The sequence below is a fragment of the Echiichthys vipera genome, assembly GCF_963691815.1.
Source record: "Echiichthys vipera genome assembly, chromosome: 8".
Classification (NCBI taxonomy): Eukaryota; Metazoa; Chordata; class Actinopteri; order Perciformes; family Trachinidae; genus Echiichthys; species Echiichthys vipera.
The window spans coordinates 3,236,911-3,259,398 of record NC_139833.1 but is presented as its reverse complement, the minus strand read 5'-3'; the positions used below and the strand labels follow the sequence as shown (position 1 = coordinate 3,259,398).

The 22,488-nt window shown below is 43.3% G+C and overlaps 1 protein-coding gene across 1 annotated transcript in view; it reads left to right on the top strand.

The window, feature by feature from the left end:
* syngap1b (synaptic Ras GTPase activating protein 1b) overlaps positions 1 to 13,367 on the top strand; it is a gene marked incomplete at both ends in the record, with an annotated part of 171,782 nt that extends 158,415 nt beyond the window's left edge. The window contains 1 exon segment of the mRNA XM_083918601.1: positions 13,023 to 13,367. Coding sequence (XP_083774727.1) covers positions 13,023 to 13,367 — 345 coding nt within the window.
* Positions 13,368 to 22,488: the final 9,121 nt, after the last annotated feature.

Here is a 22,488-nt window from a genome sequence, read left to right as displayed (position 1 = left end):
ACCTCTCCCAAACGGGCCGTGGCCGGCAAGCGTGCCGCTCCTAGACGTGGTATGGTTGAACTCACACTGGTCAAACGAACTAGACTTTACCCGTGAAACGTGCTCGGGCACGGTACGGATGGACAGTGTGAATGCGCCCTTAGTTGGAACGTCACTGATACATAAACTTATCACCGTCTGATAGAACACTCTTTGAAGGGGGAACAACTTCGAGCCCAAAACCGGCAAACAAACCTGCAACCTGCGCTGCGAGTGGACCGATAAAAACACACTGTCATCATAGCTGTCAGCCTCAGACAGTTACAAGCTAACAAGCTAACAAACAACAGACACTAAGAAAAGATGCTAACTACCCTTACCATTCAGCTACGTCTGCTAGTCGACCAGTTTAGTGACAACAGACAGGGGATGAGGCCGGATGCAGGAAATCTCAATGAGGGAGAAACGGCAGATGTGCTTCCACCCTCTTCTCTGAGTTTTTTTTGTGGCAAAACCGCATTAAACGAAATCTTAATCATAGCAGAGTCGTTTTTACAGACATTAAAATGTGTCTGGAGTGGGACTTCAAGAAGAGCATCGAAGGGTTACACCAGCATTTAGCAGGAACATGTGGCTTTATATCTACCAGTGACAGTTTAAGCTCCAACACTGCTTTAACATAAAATGTTCATTGGATTACAGAAGAGCACCGTGCGAGCAGCAATCTGCTTAACATTCATCTGTAAGCTGCAAGGCACCTTCAATGTGGTGTTTAAAGGAGGGACGTACATATATAGAGTCCTTAATTCCAACATATCAAGCCATACAAAGGGAAAACGTCCCTTTACTCAAGGCACCTGTACCTATTTATACCAGTTCATCTTATCTTTCAGGTGCTTTAACGTTACATGGTGCTTCTCCCTGTTGTAATAGAAGCGCACAGTGTTTTCAATTTAAAGGGAGACGTCTCATTGGTTGGGTGCGCGTGAAGCAGCTGAGAGAGGGAACAGTAAATGAATAGGGAGTGAGAGGGGTGAGGCCTGATGCCGTTGTTTCCCCAGGCCGCTGCTAGCAGCTTCCAAAACAACACCCCGCACTTAATTAGACCTCTCATAATAACACAGGTGCAGGACGCCATGATCCTCCCCACAGCAGCATCCTGATGCCTACCAAATAAACATGCCCTGCAAAAAGACTCAGAAAATAAAAGCTGATAAAGTAATACTTCAATTAAAAAGTAAATAAAGATCAACAAACAGGATCAGCTTTTTCTCCATGGTTTATTTTGACAAAGTTTTTTCCTCTGCAGACAAAAATACGTTCACCCCTGCTTCCTCACAAAGCTCAGATTTTAGCAGGAATGACCCCGAGCCCACTGGTGCTCAGCCTTTTAGAGGAGGAGACCTCCCATCCAGACAGACAGGGTCACAAGGTCACAGACACGGTCACAAGGTCACAGACAGAACGAGCTAGGCCTTGGTTGGGTGACGTCTTTAGACCAAACAGAACATGCCTTAGACATTACAACCCCCCTCTGAACTTCTCTCATCACAAGGTCTCTAAAACAGGGTCCACACAGGCCAAGGTCTCTAAAACAGGGTCCACACAGGCCAAGGTCTCTAAAACAGGGTCCACACAGGCCAAGGTCTCTAAAACAGGGTCCACACAGGCCAAGGTCTCTAAAACAGGCTCCACACAGGCCAAGGTCTCTAAAACAGGGTCCACACAGGCCAAGGTCTCTAAAACAGGGTCCACACAGGCCAAGGTCTCTAAAACAGGGTCCACACGGCCAAGGTCTCTAAAACAGGGTCCACACAGGCCAAGGTCTCTAACATAGGGTCCACACAGGCCAAGGTCTCTAAAACAGGGTCCACATAGGCCAAGGTCTCTAAAACAGGCTCCACACAGGCCAAGGTCTCTAAAACAGGGTCCACACAGGCCAAGGTCTCTAAAACAGGGTCTACACAGGCCAAGGTCTCTAAAACAGGGTCCACATAGGCCAAGGTCACTAACACAGGGTCCACATTCGCCAAGGTCTCTAAAACAGGGTCCACACAGGCCAAGATCTCTAAAACAGGGTCCACACAGGCCAAGGTCTCTAAAACAGGGTCCACACAGGCCAAGGTCTCTAAAACAGGGTCCACACAGGCCAAGGTCTCTAAAACAGGGTCTACACAGGCCAAGGTCTCTAAAACAGGGTCCACACAGGCCAAGGTCTGTAAAACAGGGTCCACACAGGCCAAGGTCTCTAAAACAGGGTCCACACAGGCCAAGGTCTCTAAAACAGGGTCTACATAGGCCACGGTCTCTAAAACAGGGTCAACATAGGCCATAAAAACAGTCCTGAGTTCTCTGTAGAAACAGGATGTACAGAAGCACAGATCTGCCATTATACTGTCATGAGGCAGTTATTTACGTTTTCCATTTAGCACAAACGAGCTCTGCACCGGTCACATGATCAGGTTCAACAGAGGAGACAATGAACTGCGTCTAACCGGACAAAACCATTTTTTTTTATTTACAAATATACAAAATTCCCACAACAACAGTCTTGACAGTCTTGAAGACATCACATTATTACAGTAACACATTATGTGTTTAAATAGGGGTGGAAAATATTTTAATTGACTAATGATTGAACTTATATTGGACAGCCCTTTGAATACTTTATAAAGACATTTTACTTTTTACAGTATTTGGCAGTTACTGCACATTTTAAGTTGTAAAAACTGAAACACTTATCAGTTTTATTCACATTTAACTGTTTATGGATGATTTATAGAGCCTTCTTTTATTTTCCGCCACACTTTGTGGACTTTGTGGCAGGTTTCACTGAGTTGTATTAAATAAATAAAGGGCTTCCTGTCGGTGTTGTGACATTAATCACATCAGCGTTTCATTCATATGGGATTTGATTGCCCTCTCTTTACTCGTACTTCTTGAATCCTTGGTCATTAACGGGCGTGCGGGGTGTGCGTAAGAGTAAAAATGCGGTAATCTCATCCTCTGTGTTTCTTGGATGTAGTGTGTCGATGCAGATATAATTGTGGGGTTTTTCAAGTGTGTACATGTTTATCTGAACAGAGCAGATGATTGCATGTTTGATATTGGCATGTTCTCTTACGCTTCCGATCCAGGAAACCTGCAAGATTCAGCTTTGGGTTAATGAGCTGCTTTCAGACGCAGATGTCGTTTGGAGTGCACGATTGAACGCCTATTTCTTTCTTGTCCTAAGCATGTTTCGTGCTAATAACACACTGCATGCAGCTGCTTTAATGCTTCCAGGCTGTTGGGTTGTCCGATTATGTTGTGAGCGAGTGTGTGTTAATGTGCGTCAGTGAGCATTTTTATGTATATTTATGTTTTCTGTCCATTTCTTTTTGCCGTACATTGTGTATGTATCGTTTCGGTGGCTGTAGTTTTCCCTCGGCTTCCTCTTTCCTTTCTGCCTCTTGCTTTCAATCCCCCCTTTCCTCTCCTTTCCTCTCCTCCTATGTTGATGAGATACGGTGATTTCTCTTAGGGGAGGCGTCAGTCCATCCTAGTGCAGCCCCGTCTTGCGCCTGTCCCACCCCGAGTAACCAGGTAATAAACAAACCGGCAAACTCTCACTCTCCATCCATAACCTGCTGCCTCTTTTTCCACTTCTTATTGTTCTCTCTGTGCGTCCCTGTCCATACGCAGCATCCTGTGAACTCACTGCAAAAACCAACACACTGACGGGTCCGATCCCTTTTCCATTTATCTCTCAGAGACAAAGAGGCCTGTCACAGAGGGTTTGCACAGAGGTATCACGAAGGGCACACCTTTGTGTTGAAAGAGTGACAACGGAGCATTTCAAAGATTTAAAGCTGTCCTGAGAAACTTGGCCGTGAGGGGTGTAAAGCAATGTCAGGACACAGCACCAGGCCGAGGGATCATTTTTTAACCGCAGATGACAAGTGTTCCAGAGAGGCTGCGGATTTAACGTAGATGAATAAAAGTTTGGATTGGACACAGTTGCTGCCATTTATGACCTGTTCCAAACAAAGAGCATTAATCTCCTATAAAAAAGAGGCTTTGTTTAATTAACTCAAGACAAACTGAGGCAAATCAAGACTCGTCTCATTCTCTCTGTTTTCTCTGCCTCTCCCGTCTCCTCCGTCCTCCTGCCCCCGACCCAGAAATCGATCTCGGCGCGCCATCTTGAAGGATGCCCCAATTTATAAAAAGGCCTCTCGAGGGGAGAGGAGGTTTGCCGGAGGAGCTGTGAGCGATGATGCGCAGGTTTATCCCGGGGCCCGGCGCTAATTCGATATTATAATTCATCGTCTTTTAACGTAATCTTGATGAAATCATACATCAGGATCGTGATACACAATTACTTCATATGTATTGATAATAACAAGCGCACACTTACTCAAAGTTTCCAGGAAATCTGATGTGAAATATTTTGAGTTGTCGAAAAATATGAGAAAATACGCTAATTTTCATTTGTATTCAATTAACACAGTATAAACAAAAACAGGCCTTACCATTGGGTTATTTCATATAGACTATTTATTTTATTAAATCCCCAGAAAGAATGCTATATTGCAGTCTTTTCAGCACCTGTGACACATAAAAGAGGCTTAACACACAGCTGGAATATACAAACCATGGCAGCCGTGCCACGAGTCATATCTAACTGACGTTGCTTTAAAATGACAGCTCTGAATCATGGACGCCTCGTCACTTATACGCCTGCTTCCTTGACTCCTCTCTCCTTGGGTTTCTTCCTTGGGTGCTTTACATTACGCCGACACGTCTCCTCGCCTCCCCTCCTCTCTTCCTCACATCATAGCTCCTCCCTGCGAGGATGTGAGAGAGGAGCCGAGGCTGCCGACTGTGAAATCCTCTGCAGTCTGAAGTCAGTTACTTGTGGTGTGTTGCCTCAAACTGAGCGCCACATGTGGAATTGCGGCATTTATGCATCTCTCCGCTTTATAAAAGACTTACGTGTATGATACACCTGTGTTTTTGTAAATCCTTCTTCTTACCTACAAAGCTCTTATTGCTCAGGCTCCGTCGTGTCTTAAAGAGCTCATAGTACCGTATCACCCGACTAGACTGCTGCGCTCTGAGAGAGCAGGGCTACTCGTCGTTCCTAGAGTCTCCAAAAGTAGAAGTGGAGGCAGAGCCTTCAGCTACCAAGCTCCTCTCCCGTGGAACCGACTCCCAAGTGTTATTCTGGAGGCAGACACTGTCTCCATATTTAAGAGTACGCTCAAAACTTTCCTCTTTGATAAAGCTTACAGCTAGGGCTTACGAGCCCTTAGCTATGCTGTTAGTTTTAAGATGATTGTGTCAGGACAGATGACCCAGCTCTATGTCCTCCGACGTTCCTGTCTGTTATAGTGAAGGTTATCGTTGCCACCGTACTCTACGGGGGAATTGTTGGGTCTGTGTAACAGACTTCACTCCCGGTCTTCTAAGGTGCATTTAAGGGAATGGAAGATCAGAGGAGAGTGCATGCGAGGAAGCAAAAGTCTGCATAATGAAAAGCACCCAATGTTTACCATCTCAGCTTGGAGAGACTAAGATGTGAGGAGCAGAGGCGAGGATGTAGCCTGCAAACGGAGAAAGAAGAAGAGGGTTCAGCCTCTGTTTGCATGGTGTGTTGTCCTTTTAGTAGACAGCAAACCTCCTTTCTAAGATGTTGGCTAATATATAACATACTAAAAGTTACAATGAAGACCAACTAAAGGTGAGGATGTCCAGTTCCTCCACCTCCTATATGAAGAAGGTTACATTACTCACGGATGGAGTTCTTCTATGCCTCGGACAAATGACACTCTCCTGGCTCCGTGCACGTTTTGCCCGATGCAGCTTTAAAGTCTCTTCTTCTCCAAGATATTGGCTAATTTAACCCCCCGTGACCCTGACAGGGATAAGCGGTTGAAGATGAATGAATGAACATAGTCAAAGTTACAGTGAATACCCAATAAAGGTGATGATGTCCAGTTGGGGAAGATCTTTCAGACACCTCTGGATGTAAAAGTGCCATTTTTCCCCCCTATATGAACAAGGTCACATTACTCACGGATGGAGTTCTTCTATGCCTCGGACAAATGACACTCTCCTGGCTCCGTGCACGTTTTGCCCGATGCAGCTTTAAAGTCTCTTCTTCTCTGACAAATGACAAAATGTGTAATTTATGCACAGTGTCATGATTGACATCGTGTCACGTCAGATCCCTTCGCTGTCACCGCACAAAAAAAAGTGACATGTTCTTTGTTCTACCAAACAGGAAAAACTCGGTGAGCTGCCGTGGTTTTGTTGTCACCCTCCCAACATACTAGCGCGCCTTCTCGTGTTCACTGGAAATACTCTGTGACAGACCTCAAGTAGAGAGTTTATTTGAGATATTTCAGATGAACGTATCAAATGCCTTTGCATAAAAGACGTAGAACAAGTACTGAAGCTTCACTCATCCTAATGTCTTTTCAAAATATTACACATCAAATGTTTTGTGTGACTGTTGCAGCCCTCCACAAGTGGAAATGCCATTGCTTGTGCACGCACACACATACACACACACACACACACACACACACACACACACACACACACACACACATACATGCCAACATTTATTGCGATTGAAGATATTTTCATGTCATATACGGAGACCTTCCTGTAACTCTTTGCATCGGGCAAATCGTTGAAATGCAGAGAAATACAAAATAATCAATGGACGTCATTGATTCTTCAGCTCCGTTGGCATTTGCAAATATTCAATTCAGATTTTCATCACATTCAATAGTCACTTCATTTTGTCACTTGCACTTGATCAGCTGAATATACGAAACATTATAATCTTAATGAACAATAGTCAAGTGAATAAGCACTGAAACATATACAGTACTCGTGTTACACACTATGCAAACTCACTCTGGTTCCCACAGGAGCCCAATGACAAGGCCATGGTTAATTAATAAACAGGTACCAGATTATCATTTTCAATTTTACCAATTTTGAATGCAAAATTGTCGCTTTCTTCCAAGCAGCTTAGCAAAGAAAAAAAAATCTGAATTTAAAGAGAATACACACAATCACGCTGGTGTAGTGGTTAACGCTGTAAGGCTGCTGTAGGCTCCAGGTTCGCATCCCAGCTGGGGCCCTTCTGTGTGGAGTTTGCATGTTCTCCCCGTGTCTGCGTGAGTTTTCTCCGGGTTCTCCGGTTTCCTCCCACAGTCCAAAGACGTGCAGGTGTTCGGTTCATTGATGACTCTAAATCACCCGTAGGTGTGAATAGTTGTCTGTCTCTGTTCGACTCTTGTGCCCTGTGATAGACTGGCGTCCTGTCCAGGGTGGACCCCGCCTCGTGCCAAATGTTAGCTCGGTTAGGCTCCAGCCCCCCCGCGACCCCGACAGGGACAAGCGGTTGAAGATGAATGAATGAATGAACACACAATCACACGTTTAATGGTTCCGTAGACAAGACCAAGAAATGTTACATTCAATGTTACATCCAGGGCTTGATTACGAGTTAAATACCTGCCTGACAAACCGTTTTCGATGACACTGGCAAACTGCAGTTCCTCTAACGGCCACTTGAGGCTGGCCCCAAGAGCGAGTCGATCCCCATAGTCCTCCATGTTAAAACGTCCAACTTTACAGCAGAAATAAACAAGTTTACATGTACAAAAATATGGTTTATAGCTAATTTGACAATTCATGACAACTGTACAGGGGTTGAATTGTTATAAAACTCACCTGTTTAAATTATAATAATATAATAATCCTTCCGATTTAAGGTCACGGCTGCTTTGAGTGACAAGTCGTGGCTGTCACAGGTGGCGAGTCTCTGCGAACCAGGCTTCGGCTCAGCTCACCCACGCTCCCCTCCTATCCGCATATTTGGATTAGTCCGAGGTTAGGCGGCGTCAGGCACTGCCAAGATGGCGGCAGTCGGATCCCCGTGACAGAGACTACGCTGTCCGTGTTTTACACAGTATGGTTTTTAAGCGATTGCCGTTCTTGGTGATGAATGAGCTCCGAAAGCCTCTGAATTATTGTGTGAATTCTCTTTTATTATAGATTTTTTTTTTTAACATATTTTCGAACCGCTGTGTTTCCCCCACACACATGAACCTACATTTCCATTCATCCCTTAAACCTGATCCCTCAGATAAACAACAGGAATTATGGGAAATCTCCGTATCTGACCCAATCCTTCCCCCGAAGAACAACGATTAATGTGCACATGTTTTTTTGGGTGTGTTTTCTGTGTGTTTCAGTGAGTCTGTATTTCTGATATCTATGTGTTTGTGTATGTGTTTGGCACCTGAGCACATTATTCGGTCGAATGGTGGCGTAGGCCCGTTGTTGCGGTGCGCCTGAGGATGTGTGACATGCGTTTTCTTTCCTTTTGTTTTGCGTCAGAGTAGCGCTCTTCACCTGGCAAGCTAGTCATCTTAAACCATATATAAGTTGATTAAACCCCACAGTTAAACACTTACAGCATTTCAAACATGGAGGCGTTGGAGTTTACAGTTTGCTCTATAGACATCTTACTGATTGGAGATTGGAGGAATTGGGTAAGAACCTGTGTGTGACACTCTCTGCATCATTACTATACACCTAACATTTCAGTTCCCCACTAAGTGTTTTGTGTTTCTGTCTCCAGTACCCCCAATTTTCATTATTAGCACGCAAAACACTCTCACACCAAGCTGTAATTGAATGCACCACGTAATCAAACACTACAGCCCACAGAGAGTGGAGCGAGTTTGGTAAGTTTAAAAAAAGGATGTCAGTCAACATTTTTTACCATGTCTTTGTTCAGCTGCTTGATTTCTTGCGTTTAATAGACATGCGTAAAGGTCTACGCATGGGTATTAAACGGCACTGTCGGTTGTGTTTGAGAGTAACGAAGCACGTGTCGGTGGAGTCATGTTACTGGCATCCTGTAACCGTCTGTAACCGTAGAAGATACTGTAGCCGTCCAAAGCACCAGTTAGAGGCTGAACACGTTGTCTGTTTGGTTCTGATTGAGAAGAGAAAAGGCCCGCTAGCTCACATCAAATGGGGTGGTTTTTCTTTTGCTTTGCTTTTTTTTTTTTTTTTTTTTGCTTTTTGCTTTTTTTTTAAAGTGAAATGGAAACAACTTCGGACACACCCATCAGATACAGTTTATCCAGGGATAATTTGCTTTTGATCCTTTTGATTCGTTTTTGTCTACTGGATGCAGACCAAACTACTCCTCCTACTTCCTGTCTTTCCCCTCTACAGCACGTCATTCCATCCATGTTTACAGTATTTCATACTTCCTGTATGTAAGCGTTACGCTGGTATCTAATGTCATGCATATTTCCCGGTGTTTGATACGAATCAAACACCTGTTTCAAATGTTATCACTCACACATTGGATGGACGTTATCAGCCTCGTCGATGTGGGTTAGAAAAAGCCTGCTACGCCTTTTTAGGAGGTTCAGGAGTTAGCGACATTAAACAAAACTAACATTACCTGGTTAGGTTTTAGGAAAAGATTGTGGTTTGGGTTAAAATAGTAACTTTTTGGCATTAGTTTGGAGCGTAACATAAGGAAAATTAAGAACGTTAAATCATCCCAGGGTCTTTTTCGGCAAATGCACTCATCAAATAAGCCATCGAGACGGTACTCATGGAGATATCTCGGACAGTCGCTAACAGTAATCAGTGTAATGTCAAGCATTTACACATTTAAGCAGCTTTTAAAGTGGCTTTTTTAACCACTAATACAGCTCATGATACCACCAAACCTCTGCAGTAGCATGAGAAGAGTCCTTAAACATTAACCGAAGCATCAGTGGGCTCCTGGGTGTTATCCTGAGCCGTAATAGTGGTTAAAAAAGCTGTTTTAATGCGTTCACCGTGCTGCCCCAAGCTAACTAGGGGCGACTGTGGCTCAGTGGTAGAGTGGGTCGTACTACATTCGAGATTCCCTCCTCCCCCGATCGAGGTGTCCTTGAGCAAGACACTGAACCCCGAATTGCTCCCTGTGCTGCGCATGAGTGTGTAAATGTGGTGTGAATGGTTAGATTAGATGGTCTGTAGATGTCCACTGCCATCAGTGTGAATGTCTGTGTGAATGGGTGAATGTGACAAACACTGTGAAAGCGCCTTGAGTAGTCAGAAGACTAGAAAGGCGTTATATAAGTACAAGTCCATTTACCATTTAACCAGTTTAAGCCGCATTTGGCTGTTAGCGTCTCTACCGTATTTCTCCATTAATAGCTGTTACATGAAAACAATTGTCTGGATAGCTTACGAGATGCGTTTGCTGAAAAAGACCCTGGGATGATTTTACGCTGGAATTTCCCTTTATCATAAACATTTAACGATGCACAACGTAATGCACTGTGATTCATATGTAATCCAGGTGTTCATCACTGTAAAATTCACGTCCAGAGCGTAGAAGGAAGTCAGGTGATGTAGTGTAAACGCGCTTAAATCTGCTTAGAGAGATAGGTTGAGGTGGTGTATGGGTCCCACAACACAGGACTGGTGTTCATGTCCCTGGAGTACTAAACCAAACCATGACTTTTACTCGAATCTTAACCAAGTCGTTTTTTGGTGCCTAAACTTAACTGTCAAAGGCGCCCGGTGGCTCAGTGGTTAGAGCAGGCGCCCCATATACAGAGGCCAAAAGTCCTCACCGCAGCTGGATTTGACGCTGACCTGCCGCCCTTTGCTGCATGGCAACCCCCCCCCCCCCCCTCCCATTTCCTGTCAACCTCCAGCTGTACTATCTAGATAAAGAAATGGCCAAAATAAATACCGTATTTTCCGCACTATAAGGCGCACCACATAATAAGCTGACCTTCAATGAATGTCTTATTTTGAAACTTTTTTCACATATAAGGCGCACCACATTATAAGGTGCATAGAACAGATGCTACAGTCAAGGCTGGGGTTACGTTCTGCATTCATTAGATGGAGCTGCGCTAAAGGGAATGTCAACAAAACAGTCAGGGGAGGTCGTCTTGTTGCTTCCTCCACTTCGGCACCATTGATTGGTTCATGTTCAACTCTCTGGCTGCTGCTCTATTCCCGTGTTCTACTGCGTGACTAATGGCCTTGAGTGTAAACTCTGCGTCGTAAGCGTGTCTCTTAACAGGAGCCATTTTGGGCTCTTTACACAAACACACACATGGAAATGAAACGGCACGCTTCACACAGTCGTATATCTCAACGTGCACCGCGCGTTACTTCTTCTACGGGGGAAAATAGAGTCGGCGGCTGCTCACCGTAGTTGGAGACCTGTTGTCGCTCAATATTGGTCCACTAATAAGGCGCACCAGTTTATAAGGCGCACTGTCGGCTTTTGAGACATTTGAAGGTTTTTAGGTGCGCTTATAGTGCGGAAAATACGGTAATATAAAACTTAACAATCAACTTTTGTTGCCTAGACATCACAGTCACCTGCTAGTCGCCCTTTCACAGTGTTAAACAGAGCGTCATATTTTCATAAGCTAACAAACCCGTTGATGAGAATACGTTGATAAAAAATCACCACTTTTGGTTTCACACAGAACACAGACACCGAGCTCCTGGGTGACGGTCGTGTGTTCGAGAGCTGTTGAGAGCGATACTGATGGGTGATCCAGTTTACCAATAGATGATAATGGCTCTACTAGGTGGTAGTCGGCCTCGTATCTATGGTAGTGATTAGCAACTGACTACGCCCACTCAGTCGGCTGATAACGTCTGAACTTGGTACAGCAAACCTTAGTCTAAGTCTCCGTAATTATGTCTAGACACCACACAGCAAATGTGCCAGGCAAGATAAATCAAGTGCAATTATTTCAAGAGCTTCTATCAGACGGGTCTGGCGGTAAAACTGTGATTTTCAGCTATCAAAATGCATCTTTATTCAAATCATCTTGCAGTAGCTCTTGGTTACGTTAAGTACCATTCTGAATAGAGTCCTCATAGTTGTCTATTGGCATAATAACCCAATTGTTCTCTCTTCCCACTGCTCCTACACAGATGTCAGTGAACACGACTGGGAGTGAAGGCTTGCAAACAGACCTTGATATAAACTAATAGTGAAACTAGTCTTGCATTGCTGTTATTCTGCACCAATGTAGGTAAGAACATATGGCAAAAACCAAACTTTGACTTAATCACTGATCAAAAGCTCCGACTCAGGGTGAACACCCATGCAGCAGCTCGCTGTGGCCGATGGGTTTGGGGTTCGACTATTGGTTGGTGAATGCCAGAGGTTTGGGTTTCCTGCCGGTCTAATAGGATGCACCTTTATCTTGCTTTTTTAGAATTTGGCGCTGAGCTCCTTGTGGCTTTCTTTTGCATGTTTTTAGTAGCGCGGCTGATGCTACAGTATGTGCTGTTAAGATGTTCATAGAAGCCGGCATTGTAGTCTTTAATTTCAAACACTTTCAGCTACTCAAGCTCGCACACTTACATAGAAACTTGATCATGATTTGTGCTCATTGGCAAAGAATGACACCGGTAAACACTCCTTGCCACTGATCCAAAGAGGGCCAGGACCCCTTTGACCTCAAGAATTTTAATTCCCCTTCATCCCCTCTTTCCCTGTGTTCCTTTTCCTGTGCTGCCATTCCTATTGGTGTACGTCATGCATCAACGTCGTAACTCTCTCTCTCTCCTCTGTCTGTCTCTTTTCTTTCTGTGTCGTTCTTCCAATCCCTTATCCCTTTGTCTTTTATTTTCTTATTACTTTGCCTCTGCCATCGCTTTTACATGTTCTCATTCCAACCGGTTCTTTGTATTTGTCAATGTTTGCCCACGACTCGATCCCATCCTTCACCCATCTCTGGTGATTTTCCTCCTTGTCCTCTTTCATCTCACTACTTCCTCCCACACTCTCCCACTTCTTCAACATGTGATTTTTTTTTTTCCCTCTACATGTTACGTCACCTGCCTTGATTGGACATCTCCTTTACAACTCCTCGCATCCCTCCCATCGTTCATTGAATGGCCTACTCTCCTACGACCATCTCTCCCTGCCTGCTCCCACTCCTCTCTCCCCTTCCCCTCTCTCTCTATCTCACTAGGAGGACCAGCTTTCCTCCCTGGGTTATGCAGACCCCGGTGTGAAAACTGAAGGTGGAGGGGGAGGTGGTGGAGGCGGAGGAGGACAAGGAGGACGAGCGGTAACCGACGATCAAGGCCTCAGAGTTTCTTCCTCGGGTATTTCCTCTGACAGCTCGCCCCACAATGGAGTCCTCCCCCAAACTGTAGACCCTCCCTCTCTACCCACTCCTCATCAACATCCTAGTCAGAATGGAGAGCTCCGTGGCAACCAAACATCCTCCCCCATGACAACCTCACAGGCAAACGGAGCCACAGCAACTACAGGCATAGCAGAAGAAGGGGGAGTAGGTCAAACACAACACTGAGCCAAATCAGAGAGAGATGAGCCAAAGGAAAACACTGTCTCCATAAACTCTCCCATTTAGCAAGACAACGAACGCTTTTGAAAAGAATTTTCCGTAGATATTCTCATTCTCCCGGGCAAGAGAGAGAAGAAAACCGTGCAGGAGACGAGTAGTAATCACACAGCTAGTGTACAGTGCATAACACATGAACACACAACACAAAGGGCTCTTCAATGGACACTCGTTCTCTTGACGCTCACATGGAGCTTCAGTTTCGTATCAGTCTTGCAGGACAAGATGATGATACCTTTATCGCATACTGTCTGAATCAGTCAAACAACATACCAAGCCTAAATGTGAACACCTGTGCACTCATTGCCTGTCTGTGGCTTCATGAGAAACAAACACACGTAAGGAACGCACACTATAGAACGTCTTGCACCCCAAAGACTTCGTAGTAGCCATTAGCAAGTGCTGTAAGCTAGCTCATAGTAACCCTTGACTCCCATGGATGTAGGTGTATTCAATATACCTATCCTGAACACGCCAGGCTGCAAATTGTGTAGGCGGAGACGTGGTGATGTAGTCTGGCTTTCTTAGTGCCTTTGAGTGTTTTTCAACAGGGTTTTCCAATAGAGATCGGATACGGAAGTAACAGACGGAGATCCAAGTTAGCGTTCGCTAGTGAGGGAAGGGATCTGTGGGCTGAACAGAGAGTTTCAAAGACCCAAGATCAAGCGCCGTAGAGGTTTTGAGTGACGGACGACCATTTTTGGGAACTTTTTCCTTTTTTTTCTAAGGGACTTCTTGTTTTTGGACTGAGCTCGTGCAATTTTTCTCTTCTCAATCTCAGAACCGATATGTGATCAACTGGTGCTAAACAGAAACAAATGGTGCCATTTTCCAAGTCAAATGTCTGTGTCTGCCATAGCACTGCCTCTTTCATGATTCACTCACTGTCTCCTCTCTCTCTCTCTCTTTCTCTCTCTCTATCTCTCTCTCTCGCTCCTACGGTATGTCTTTGACAGGACTTATTACCCCCTCCCCAGTACGTTTTGTATGTGTCTATGTTCTTTGTGCATCCTGTTGTGTTCTTATGTCCCGTGGGGTTGTCGGGGTTTCTGTATCTATGTTTTAGAAGTGCCCTCCTCCAATCTCTGGTTTCATTTAACGTTAATTATAGCAACCCTCGGCCCTCGGCTCAAAATCGATGGGTCATCTATCTAATTTGTGGAGACAAAGCCCCCAAAGTGCTATTTTACGTTCACACAGAAAAGTAATCATTTCAACATCGAATGAAGCTATTTTGAATGAAATGGATGAATGAAATTTTTCCTTTTTCCATTTAAAAGGGTTGTGTTCCTGTACGGTAAATAAGTGGTGCCATCTTTAGTACTTTTAAGCAGATTTTCTTACAATTTTAACCAAAACTAATGTTGCAATTGCGTCCAAATACCAATGACAGGTTAGTGATTGTCCCCTTATAATTTTAGTTTAGGTAAAAACCATAACCACATGTTGCTGCCGTAACCATTCCCAGTGTGACATGATAATAAGGAGCATCTTATGTGTGAAAAGATAATTCAACCATCTCGATTTGCCTGCCATTAAGTGCCTGGGATAAATATATTGAGCGTCCTTTGGCCAGTAGACTAGCTAATCATCTACCAAATGCACATTATAATGCCTCGCTTAAGATGATAAGAACATATTACACCCCTGAAGCTTACAAACAAACCAGTATCGACATTTCTCTCTGTGTAGTTTCCATAACTGGAAGTTACATTTCAAAACAAAAGTGGCGAAAACCAATCGAATAAGAAACAGAGTACATTTTTAGAAATACTGTACGATGTGTTTTTGAAATGAACTCTCCCGTCTCTCATGTGTCAAATGCTGAGTCTTTGAAAAATGTTTGTAACGTGTATCCATATTCCTTCATTCTGTGTATGAACTGTCTGTTGTAAAGGTTCGTCTGGGTGTGAACTCGTCCCCGTAGCCTCACACACACACTGGTGTCGCTCTGAAAAACCACTCGGCTTGTTGAACCAAGAGGAGTTGGAAGAGTTTCACATCAGCTTTTGTGTCGGCCATTTTTTCCCTCTTCAGAGCGAACGAACCACTTCCTTTTGCCGTGTCAAAGGTCACCACCAATGCTAGCACTTTGTAGGCCCGTGCTAGTGAGTTAGCATTACTCTGAATGAATGTTTAAACTGTTTGAACCACCAAATGTTAATAATGCTAGCAGTCTTACGCAGGGAAAGATTGTCTTCTATCGAGACAGCTTGTAGGGCTACCTTTTTTTCCTTGTGAAATGACTCTGTGTGAGAAATGTTGGATTCAAAAGCAGTTTAGGTTTTGAACACCAGTGTCTTCTCAGAGATGATCCGTGACTGAGAAAATTAACATTGCTGTGAAAATACCTCAGTGACTCAGGTAAACAAGCAGTTGCCTCAGAGCTGAACACACAAACTATAGATAACAGAGATGAGTCCAGCTTTGGAAAGACTGCCACCACGCAGATACTCGGTCTCTCGCTATATGCTTCAATAGCACCTGATCAAGCACCCTCCTTCGTTTCTTCTCTCTCTCTGTCTACCCTTTTTTTGTCTCCCCCCAGCCACTCTCAAAGCTTCATGGAGGACAATGTGGAACGTAATTGGCTGATGCACCATCGGCAGTCCGCAGGGTGGCATAGCCAAATGTCCAGAGCCCTCTCTCGTGACGCGATTGGCTGACAAAGGGAGAACTTGGGGCATTGGTCCCATTCTCTTTGCTCAAAGGATGGTGCAGAGCCCCAGCGGACCATGTAAGGAAATGCTGGGTTGTTGTTGGGTTTTTTTTTTTACTTTACTTGGGCCCTCTCTCTCTGATTCGATGACAGGAGTTGATTTTTTTCTAATGGGTTTGACGCCTCGTGGCCGGATCTACGTTTTACTTTTTAAAAAAAAAGGTAGGCTGGACACAAATTGGCATTTGTTAGCCTGCCGAGCATGCAAAGAACAGCTATGCAGTCTGATCAATCAGCAGGACGAAAAGGAGCGCAAAGGCCAAGGAAGGTGTGATGCCCGCGGTGAGAGAGAGGGGAGGTGCATTCTGGGTAAGATGTATTTCAAAGGTGCTTGACTTCTCTTAAAATTTCAGTCCAAGCTGATTTATTTTCATAGCATTTCTGTCTCTCTCTCTCTCTCTTATAGTCTTTTCAAATTACCATTTTATTCCTCTTCATCTGCTCACTCTTTATCTATCTCGGATTCTCAGAGCATTATTTAACCGCTTCGTTAATCTCTTTTTCTTGACTCATAGTTTTCGCTCTTTGGTTTCGAATCTCTCTCTCTCAGACTTTGATTTTAAAGGAAACTAAATATGCACAGCCTAATACAAACACATGAAACTGCTTCAGAACAAAACTCTTGCTTCAATGAAGACTTTGAAAAACACAAACAAACACGGACAGAATGTTATTATTTATATTTCTATAATACTGCTTATTCTTACAATAGTGTGAAAAAAAGAAATAAGACAACTCTTCATCAGAAATCTTCCGGAGCAGATGTTTATTTCTTGATATAGATAGACGCCTCTATCTAATGGAAGTTCATGAATAATCCATTTTATATGAACATACGTTTTCTTACTGAGACAATCGTGTGGAGAGAAGCGTTGCCCTGAAGGACTGTGACGACAAAAAGGGACAAACTTGTGTTTTACCTACTCCTCTTACAGCAGTTTGCACGTTGCTGTGACCTGTGCCCCCCCACCCCACACCCCCACACACCCCTGCCACCCCCCTTCCTCTTGGTTATAATCATTCAAAACAAAACAAAAGAAAGAAAAAGTGGACGGATGTTTCTCACCCAACAATCGCCATGGAGCTCTCCATTTACGGACGATGTGAAAGTCTTTGGACGAGGACATTCTTATCGTTTTGTACTCCGCTTTTTTCGACTATGTGTCCGTAGAGTTTGAACGGCGCGCAGAGGACGAACTCTTGGTTTCAGTGTGGCCACATTTCTGCAGTCAAAATTGCTGTAAAACGCCCCATGGACCCCACTGACACCAGTCGAAATCCCTGCCATTTCCACTTATGACTGACACGACGACAGAGAGAGACATGTTAGAGGTCCCGCTGAACCGAGTGAATGTGTTTGTATATACAGTAAGTGTGCGTACTGGCTAAATCTGTGTGTACATACTGGATAAATGTGTATATACGGTATGTCCATGTGTATATACAGTTTGTTTGTATATGCAGAGTGTACAGTTATTTTTCCTCTAATGTTTCTCTCTCTTTCTATGAGTAGGTCTTCTCAAGTTACCAATACTGAGGCGTGGAAAAGGTTTTTAAACGAGCTATCAGAGGCGCTTTGCGTGCGGACTCAGAATATCAGCGAGGTCCGTCACGTACAGCCGCTCTCTCTCCAGGCTCTCGTACAAGAAGTAACTCACGTAATATTCAGCTTGCACTCATTTTTCTGACCAACTAAAAAGCTTTTCTAAGTAGATCTGGGTGACCAAGCAATGTTTGTACATATATAGACTAAGACGAACCTCCATCTGCATTTCTTTGGAAAATCTCGACCTGTTTTTGAGTTCTTGCGTATCTGACTTTCACTTTAGGTTCCTATGGTATATGTTTGCATACGGTTGTCATTCAGAGTTATATATTTATTCCGACAACCCTTATATATTTCTTGAAATTTTGTTCCCCAAATTCTGCCTCTCGTGGAGCCTTCTGACCTTTTGTTCAGATTCGGTTGGACGGGCAAATCCTTCCATGAAAGTATACTGTCATTACTTAACATTGCTTGTTTTTGTATAGGTCCTTACTTAATAAGTGCCCCCCCACCCCCCACACCACACCCCACACCCCTCACCCCTATACTCTTACTAACCTTAGATCCATTAACTCCTCTGGTGACTCATCTTCATACTCCTTGACAAGCCATAGCCCCCCTACCCCTCCCCCAAAACTCCTCTATTGTTGTTTTGACAGGACAGACATTTGGGGATTTTGTGTATATTAATGGAAGAGTGGTGTTGAAGAGTGTATTGCAGTTGTATATGGATTTGTTATGAATGTGGATATTCTGATCATTGAATTATTATTGTAATAATGATAATAATTATTGCCACTTTGATTTCCGTTGATTAATTCCTTTCGATGCGGTTGATGACGACGCCCTTGTTACTTTCCTTTTTCTTTTTCTTTTCTTTGTTTTTTTTGGAATAAACCGGAATTTATATTTCTCGGGTGGGTGAATCTGGAGATAGAAATACGTAAATAAATAAATAAACAAATAATTTAATTCTTAACCTGCTGTGGAAATGTGTGTTTTGTTTTTCACGGCGCTACACTCGGGAGTCAGAGGTCTGTCTTCAACCAGCCGGGGGCTCGTAGGGTAAGGGGTTAAACCAAAACCTTAGGGGTTACATCACATTTCTAAGGGAACCAATCACGTCAACTTGCGGCTGGAGCATCGGACACTGATCCCGACACTATGGCAGTAGTCAGTGACGTGCAGTGAGGGTTGGGGTTGGGGAGCACTGACTCACAAGTCAGATTTACAAACATACAGTAGGATGCCAATAGGATAGGATGAGAGAATAGGAGCGAATAGGATGCTGAGAACCATTTTAAAACACCAGTGCCACTGTATACGCGCCATTTGCACACGCTCAATCCAGTTTGTGAGTGATTGCGCAATCTGGAGGGAGGCTCGGCTGTCCGTGCCTCACCTCTCGTCTCCGAAGAGACTCCGTTTATTGAGGCAGGAAATAAAGACTTTTCGACGATTTTTACTATAAAAACGGTCAAAATACATTAAGAACCACACCAAAATCGTAGTCCAGAGGATAAATATTAATACTTGTGTTATTTTATTATTTTGTTTCTTTTTCCTCATGATGACAGGGGAGGCACATCCTCACCTGCCTCCCCTGACTGCATGTCACTGGCAGCATTTGTGGGTGGGCCTCGGAGCAAAATCCCGAATTTCTCAATGAGGGAGAAGAGTAGATGTGCTTCCAGACCCTTTTTGAGAGTTGTTTTATGTGGGAAAGTCATGTTAAACCAAAAGAAAATCTTGAAAATGTGTCTGAAGGAGGACTTTAAAGAAGAAGAATTTACTTTTATTCATCCTGCCGGGGAAATTCAATTCATTCACTCTGTTATTATTCATGTTACACACACACACACAGGCTCGAAATACACACATGCACAAACAGGACCTATGTATATACATGCAATTAAGGAGAGATATTAGAGTGAGGGGGCAGCCAATGGATCGGCGAGCGTTGGGGGTTGCTCAACAGCCCCTCGGCAGTGCCCAGGAGATGAACTGGCAACTCTCCAGCCCCCGCTGCATTCATGGTTCACACATGGACTCGAACCGAACCGAGTCACCTATGGACTGAGCTACTGCCGCCCCTTAAAAACACATTAATACGCCGCACTATTGCCCTGGTTGTTCTTTAATTTAATGAACCACAGACTGTTTATAAGAATGACAGCTCCTCAAAAGTGAAACCAAAACATCTTGATCGCCCCCTGGTGGCTGGCAGCAAGCCCCGCCCCCTCCATATCAGCCGATGGGACATGAGCCAAACTACAAATCAAATCATTTTTCCCTAAAGATGTTTTCAATCGTTATTTGTGCCATAAAAAACAAGGTGAAACGTCACCACTCAATCCTGCGCAGAATTACAATTACAACATGGCGACGGTGGTTAGCACTGTCTCCTCACAGCGAGAGGGATCCTGGTTCGAATCCCAGCTGGGGCCCTTCTGTGTGGAGTTTGCATGTTCTCCCCGTGTCTGCGTGGGTTTTCTCCGGTTTCCTCCCACAGTCCAAAGACGTGCAGGTGTTCGGTTCATTGATGACTCTAAATCACCCGTAGGTGTGAATGGTTGTCTGTCTCTGTTCGTCTCTATGTGTCCTGTGATAGACTGCCGTCCTGTCCAGGGTGTGTCAGAAAATCTGTAAATTGGCAGTTTAAGTCCAAAACCCTTAAAATATTTCATTTACAGTCATATAAAAAAGAGACAACAATGCTCAGGCTGCTACTAATAATTGGTATTTTGCTCGATAAATGACTGAAATTAGATTGCTGTCAATTAACTTTCAGGGGTTGAACGGATCAATTGATCGACTAATTGCTTCAGCACTGGGCTACACTCTAGACTCACACCATGCAAATCCTCAGTCAAGTCAAAAATACTTAAATACTGAAACAAAAGTCGTGTTACTGATCTGCGTTTATACCTTTTACCAATGTTTGCAGTAGAAAGGTTAATTTTCTGGACTCTGTGGTTGCCCAGCGCTCCTTCATCCGGGTCATGGACATTTTCCTATATTGCGCTTTATTATTTATGTCAAAACTACATTTACTTCTTGGACAACATCATAACATGCTTACATACACTAATTCCAAACAACAAACCATTACACAGTGAAATAAAACAACCATTTTGATTAAGGGATCTCCTCCCAACATCGTCCGTCATACCTATATCCTGTTTCCACAGTCAGGAAATCCATGAATATATGCATTACACCTCTCAAAACCCAATTTCTCTGTGTCTATAACGTTGCTTTTATAGGGATGTTAAATCATCTGTGATCTTTATAGACCTCTATTGGTAAACAGGAGGAATTACAATAACAGAGTTTATAGTGGTTATGGTCTCTGTGCCGTATATATAATAACATAATCTTGACTTCGTGTCCGTTGGGAAGAAAAAAGACAAGGAACGCAAGAAAATGATGAAAGTATGGATGTAAAATTAAGAGCTGGAACGAAGTTTATGACACAACAGTTATTGCCTTTTTATTACTGATAATGTTCACATCAGTGTGCGTCATCTAAGAAGACTAAGGTTAGGAAGGCTTCGGCTTTATCGGAGGTGTGACGGAGCCTCATGTCCTCATTAACTATATATGTCAACAATATTATATTACAACAACATGTACAGTACAGGGAGGAGTCATACAATGTGCACATAAATATACAGATTACAGTTTAGTTTCATAACAGTAAATAACCAACATCTGGCAATGTTGTTTATCTTCTTTATCTTGCTCCTCAAGATATGAGAAGTCTTAACAAGGCATGACGAGTCAGGTGTGATGGGAATCTCAGGCCTAGCATGCTTCATTCATTATCTATCAAATTAATTATCTCATTATCACAGAAAACAGATCAAAATTATCCCGTTATCACAAGAAAAAGGGGGAAATTGATCTTGTTATCACGAGAAAGCGGAGGAAAATTATCTCGTTATCATGAGAAAACAGAGGAAATTATCTTGTTATTATGAGAAAATGTAGGTATTATCTCGTTATCATGAGAAAACAGAGGAAACTGATCTTGTTATCGCGAGAAAACGGAGGAAATTGATCTTGTTATCATGAGAAAATGGAGGAAATTGATCTTATCACAAGAAAATGTAGGTATAATCTCGCTATCATGAGAAAACAGAGGAAACTGATCTTGTTATCATGAGAAAACGGAGTAAAATTATCTTGTTATTATAAGAAAATGTAGGTATTATCTTGTTTTCATGAGAAAAAAGAGGAAATTGATCTTGTTATCACGAGAAAATGGAGGAAATTGATCTTATCACAAGAAAATGTAGGTATAATCTCGCTATCATGAGGAAACAGAGGAAACTGATCTTTATTATCATGAGAAAACAGAGTAAAATGATCTTGTTATTATAAGAAAATGTAGGTTTAATCTAGTTATCATGAGGAAACAGAGGAAACTGATCTTGTTATCATGAGAAAACAGAGTAAAATGATCTTGTTATTATAAGAAAATGTAGGTATTATCTTGTTTTCATGAGAAAAAAGAGGAAACTGATCCTGTTATCACAAGAAAACGGAGGAAATGGATCTTGTTATCACATGAAAATGTAGGTATAACCTCGTTATCACGGGAAAACAGAGGAAATAAAACGTATGTAATGTGTGATCCTTTAGGACTTTCATAGTAAACCAACAAAAGCAGAAAAAAAATGTTTTAATCAAGACACTCAGAAAAAGGGGGATCTACAGCGAACCTGGCAACCCTTGATTTAATCTAGTGTCTTGTTCTGTACTCTCGCGATATTTCAGGTGGTCACTGCCTGATAGGAATA